This window comes from Aspergillus chevalieri, chromosome 1 (genome assembly GCF_016861735.1).
Source record: "Aspergillus chevalieri M1 DNA, chromosome 1, nearly complete sequence".
NCBI lineage: Eukaryota > Fungi > Ascomycota > Eurotiomycetes > Eurotiales > Aspergillaceae > Aspergillus > Aspergillus chevalieri.
This window is the reverse complement of record NC_057362.1, coordinates 2,726,316-2,731,686: the sequence shown is the minus strand read 5'-3', so window position 1 is coordinate 2,731,686 and position 5,371 is coordinate 2,726,316. Positions and strand designations below refer to the sequence as shown.

The window sequence follows — 5,371 nt, the reverse complement described above, 5'->3', positions numbered from 1 at the left end:
AACCTGTCATAATGAACATATTGGTACGTTTACGCTCTTCGGAAGTGAATGTCAATATTCAAAGCCATCTGGCACCCACATGATTGCATCGATATCGTTAATTTTGACTATGCGATATTTTAATACATCCCTTGTTAATTTTCAAACTACTGATCCACTCCCTTTCCCAAGCTTACCGGTAGGTACATTTTGTTGCCAGCTTAAACTATGCTTATCGCTGCTGCGACCGTGCAAAGGTTCCTTCAATGTCGTTGGTTTGGCTGAGACCCAGTTGATACTGCCGTCCAGGGATCGTGGACGCCTTACTGTGGAGATAAAATTCAGCCAAGCGCCCAGCCTGTCCCAAATCATTGACTGTGCCGCAGTCAGCGGGCGGGACAGGGGGAGGATCTCTCATGAAAGAAACTTTGTCCCTCGCTTTTGCTAGATCGATGGTTTGCCAAGTGTGGAGGCACAACATATGTACCAGCAGTCCCGCCAATATTTTGTTCTGTCGACAGAGTTGGATAAGTAATCTGGCTATGATATTCTCCAGGAAGGGCACCATGACTGCTTGGAGTAGACGCGATAGGGTTTTCTACGCTGGTGGTACAGGCCAGGCACTCCCAGATACTCTGGTGGTCGTGGAGGCGGATGACCTCAACCTCAGAGAACTGCAGGGTGTCTGCAGTCCAATGCTCATGTCTTTCACCCCACCGTGGCCAGTCACCGGAGGCAAGCACAGCGTTGGAAGCAAGAAATGAATAAGCAAGCTTTCCAAAGTTGGTGTAAGAGCCTAAGAATCCCAGCATGTGAGATACATTGCAATGGTCGTTCACGTCGTCCAGGCACTGGTAGAAGTGGACCCATGTGCAGCTCTGCAAACTCTTGTACACAATTTGCTGTTCGTGATTAAACATTATGTAAACCTTCTGAATTCTCATCTCAGGTAGCTGAAGAATGGGTCGACCGTGGATGGTTGACATCTTCATCTGGCACAGCATAATTGTTCGCATGAGACCCTGCTGCGCGGTGGTTGAATTGAGGTCCTGTATTTGACTGCAAGCCAGATGGGATGCCTGATCATGCGAATCAGCTTTCATCTCCACTGCAATCACTCTGAAGGTGTTGAATACGATGTCATAGTGGTCGAGATGGAAACAGTCGGCTCCAGTCGCTCCTTCATTATAGCCAATGTAGATGCAGCGCCGATATTCACAACAGTTGAGGGACTGCTGGATCTCTTGTTTCCATTGCGGGACAAGCCCTGTGGGTGTGACAACCAAAGTCACGTGCTTCTCACTGCTCAGTGAGGGATGTGTGGCAATGAGGGCTAGGGCTTTGCTGGAGACGCCGCCTTTCCATTCACTTTTCTCCATAGCCTTCATCCAGGAGAGTCCTCGTGTGAAATGATCTATCATTATAGCACAGAGGGCGCCACGGGTAACGCGACGTGGTTCACTCACTGACACTGAGGAGGTAGGAGCAGGCTGAATGCCGTCTGGATGATCCTTGATCTTGGTTCCACCCGGCTGCAGATTGGTATGTCGTCTCCTAAGTAATTTCTGTCAGCATACTGGAGATTGGTCAATTCCTGGCGACTGAGGCTACTTACTTTGAGGAAAAATCGATTCCGGGGTATCCAGTCTGGGAATAACCAGCGTCTACGCCATTCGCCACATCCTGTAGGAGAGTAAAAAACAGCCGCAGGGGGTTCTCCACTGCATGCTGCGGCTGCTTCCCTAATTTTTGTTTTGACGCTTGCAGTTTGGAGCAATGACCATCAACTGGAGGATCAGAAACTGTGAACAGCAGTGTGTGCCAAGTCGGGAATAACACCATTGGAGCTATCACAGTCCAGAACTCCTCGGTTCCCGTACGACCTTGAAAGGTGCCTAGCAGTGGCATTTGTTCTGGGTTGGTATCATTTCTTCTCGTCCCTACTTGCTGCCAAAAATTCTGTAACGCGGTGATTCTGCCTAGGGCACCAGCATCGGATGTGACCAATGGTTCCTCCGGAATTGGGGGAAGTGCTGGCTTTGGGGCGATGACGTAGTAGGAAGATTCTCCAGATCCCCGGGTGCCAGGATCTTGTATTATTCTTCTTTTGGCGGATGGCCCTGTCGACCCAACGATACTTGCCTCGTCGTGGAGGCGTTTCCGAGACAACGATGCTGGGGTCAATGACACAAACACAGGTTCATCGAATTCCGGGGATGCGGCAAAAAAGGCCGATGATAAAACCGAATTGTTGTGTCTGGAAACTTGTGAAAAATACATTGCTGTAGTAGGCCTGCGATCTGCTGAAGAGAAGTTTTTGCCAGTTGGTTGTAATGATATTTGGTTTATATACTCTTTTAGAGTGGCTGCCGAGTGATGGCTGACTGCAAAGCTACATGCCAGGAGTAAATCAGGCCTATTGCATTGGCAATGATGAAAGGTGAACACACATCTCACGCTCTCAGGTGGTATTTGAAAGGTTGTGCAGACGAGCACAAACATGTTCATAGAACCCTGTGCATTGCCTGGGCCCTTGGCCACCACAAGCTTCTGTTTCAAATTCTCTCCACAATGTGGCTTCTATTAGCACGAAGACATGGATTGGATCTTGATTTGTGTTCAACGCCTACACGCTACTTGTCCATTCTACCTCACTCCTTACACCCTGAATTATCCCTATTTGATTGGGTCCTGTTTTAAGTTGACGGTCAGGAGTTCCGTGCACTTCTTGGCAGGTCATCTTTATTGGAAAACACTCCGCCAGGGAACCTACCAAAACCTGGGCCTTGGGCAGTCAACACGGCACATTATCTGGACTCTAATGCCCATCCTCGCGCTACCGTTGGAGATTCTGTTCTTGGTCACTGAGAATGTACAGTCACGTTCTCCCTTGTCTACTGGGCTGCTAATGCTAATCAGTCTTAGCTGGACCTCCCAGACCTCTGGGCTCTCTACAACAGCTGTTGGGGACTCCGAATATGCTCGGCCCGGTTGCTTTTTCATTCTGTGGAAATCAGGTTCAACGGTGTCTATCCAACGCTTCTCAATTCTCGGTCTTTCCCATCAGGGCCAAATCGTCTTCTGCCAATGTTGACGCAGTGGTCTTCTCATGTCAAGAAAATGAATTTTTGGGGAGATGAGGACGCAATTCAGCTAGAGTTTCTCAATGTCCTGGATACCCTGGACAATTTGAGAGCGTTCAGGCATGTTCTTCTTTCCCCGAGCGAGAGGATTCATCCCATCCTTATTTGCTATGGTGACAGATATGCTGACAACAACCCAGTATCAGCTACCCCCCAAGCCTGGTCGGCTTTCAAGAACTTTTGACGCGGCTGGCCAGCCGGCCATCATTGGAGGCGCTGAGCGTGGACTTCATGTCTCCACGAACATGGATGTTCCCGATGACGTTCAGTTATTTACGAACATTGCACTTGTCCTATATTGAGCATGAGCCAGGGCTTTGTAGCCTGCCATCATTTCCAGCGTTGGAGACATTGGCACTCAATTTTTGCTGTTACTGCTTGGAGTGCCCAAGAAATTGCGAAGGGCCCTGGACCTTGTTAAACTTTGAGCGGCTCCCGCGGCTCCGCTCCCTATCCATCATGGGGGCACATGGCGAAAGCATCATCTGGTGTGGACAGGCGACCCAGCTTCGATGGCTCAAGATCACCTACTCCAGCGGTTTAGATCTGGGCGCGGTCCTAGCGGGGATAGGAGCTAATCTCGAGGCCATCCACATACTAGACTGTGAATTCAATGCGGAGAAACCTCCTCCTCAGACAATGTACCCTGCCTTGAAACAGCTGAGCATTGTTGACTCCGTGTCCGGGCTGTTACCATTCCGCTTGACCACGCTCCCATCATTGGCGGATCTCAGCGTGCGGGTCCATCCACGTGACTTCGAGTGCCTTGAGGACTGGCCCCTCATCCTGGAGTTTCTGAGTCACGTTCCAGTTACCCTCCGGCTAAGCAGCCCATGGCGTCTGAAGGTTCGGCAGGATCTACCTGGCCGCTTGTGGCAGGTTGCATCCCTGCCTAATGCACGAATCCAAGGACGGGACTGGAGGGAACCAGTCATCTGCCACGAGGGCGAGAGCATAGCTGATGGACAGGTGAGCATTTCTAACTGAGAATCAATCCACTAGTCACCTTAGAACAGAGACGATAGACCCGAGGCTTTGTGGGAATGCTCGAATAAGCTGCAAGGCCATGCATTTCAGTCCACATTGGAATCTCCTGGGGAGGCCCTTAACATGGGACTTCAAGTGTGAGATACGGTAAATCTGTTTCCAGGCCCACACAAGTTGGTGTAATTTCAAAATGATGAAGTGATTTTAGTTGTGCTTGTTCATCTTTGCTTTGCAGCGTGCATAATGGAATAAGACAACAAGACTGACCTGACATTTGTATTGCCACTGGTGTATCCACGAAAGCATCACGCAGCATTCAATTGAATGAAATAAAGACTACCAGGATCGAACAGAAAGGCCACCAATTTGTCTAGTTTTGATTGTAGCACTTCCAGGGGATGTTGAATACACCTGCAAGTGGACCTTTGTAGATCCCTGCCGGGTCTTTGCTGTCCGCTCTCATTCCAGTAAGCCAGCTGTCAGTTTTATTTATTCCAAGTCAAATTTACACGCTATCTTCCCCCACAGATCAATTTCAGTGCTTGAAAACATAGGGTTCCTATTGAATTCCTAAAAATCTAGGCGCTCTCCCTCTCTCCCTTTTTTTTTCTTCTTTCTAAGGGCATCAAAGTTAAAATAGCGGAACACTCTCTGATGTGCTGTGAGCATTAAACGCTCAAGAATTATCAAGCATTGAGCAATTACCAACAGTGTTAAGATTCAGATGAGTTAACAAGACAACTCCTGAACAACATGTGTGGTGGAGCAATACAGTGGAGCATTTATGGGTCAAATGTGAGCCATATGTGACGGCCTGGTCACGTTGGTTGATTATCACGTGAGGTGTGGTTGTTTGCTTTATTGCTTTGTTGATAAATATGGCGTTACCTCCTTTCTTCCTTCCTCATGTTGATTATTCTCGTCGATAGCTACCTAGGTAGAACCCATGAGTTGGACGTTCCATCATCCTAGTAGAGCGCCGTGACATAATAATCAACATCCTCCTTTTATACCTTAGGGAGAGAAATACCAAAGGCTTCTCCCTTCAAGGGATTCGCTGGTGCCGCAGTTCGGGAGCTGGCCAGGCTATAACAGTGTCTCCATTCAAGTTTCCATCCTCAAGTTCATCCTCAAGTCAAGTCAAGCGCTGCTTCAGTTAAGTTTCTAGAGCTCAGGACTGAAACTTCTGTTGTTGGCATATTCAAGTTCAACTTTCAAGAAGTCCAGTGGTTGCGACTATGCTGGCACCCCTTCAAGTTCTC

General features: G+C 48.6%; 2 protein-coding genes across 2 annotated transcripts; one reads left to right on the top strand and one right to left on the bottom strand.

Annotated features, from left to right (window-relative positions):
* Positions 1-211: 211 nt before the first annotated feature.
* On the bottom strand, positions 212-1,887 carry ACHE_10961S (uncharacterized protein; the record flags this gene model as incomplete). Its single annotated transcript, XM_043285086.1, has 3 exons — positions 212-354; positions 467-1,533; positions 1,595-1,887. 3 exons carry the CDS (start codon positions 1,885-1,887, stop codon positions 212-214), a joined length of 1,503 nt encoding a protein of 500 aa, XP_043132081.1.
* Positions 1,888-3,581: 1,694 nt separating this feature from the next.
* On the top strand, positions 3,582-4,109 carry ACHE_10960A (uncharacterized protein; the record flags this gene model as incomplete). The annotated part of the gene is made up of 1 exon (XM_043285075.1): positions 3,582-4,109. The coding sequence occupies one exon, from the start codon at positions 3,582-3,584 to the stop codon at positions 4,107-4,109; it is 528 nt and encodes a 175-aa protein (XP_043132080.1).
* Positions 4,110-5,371: the final 1,262 nt, after the last annotated feature.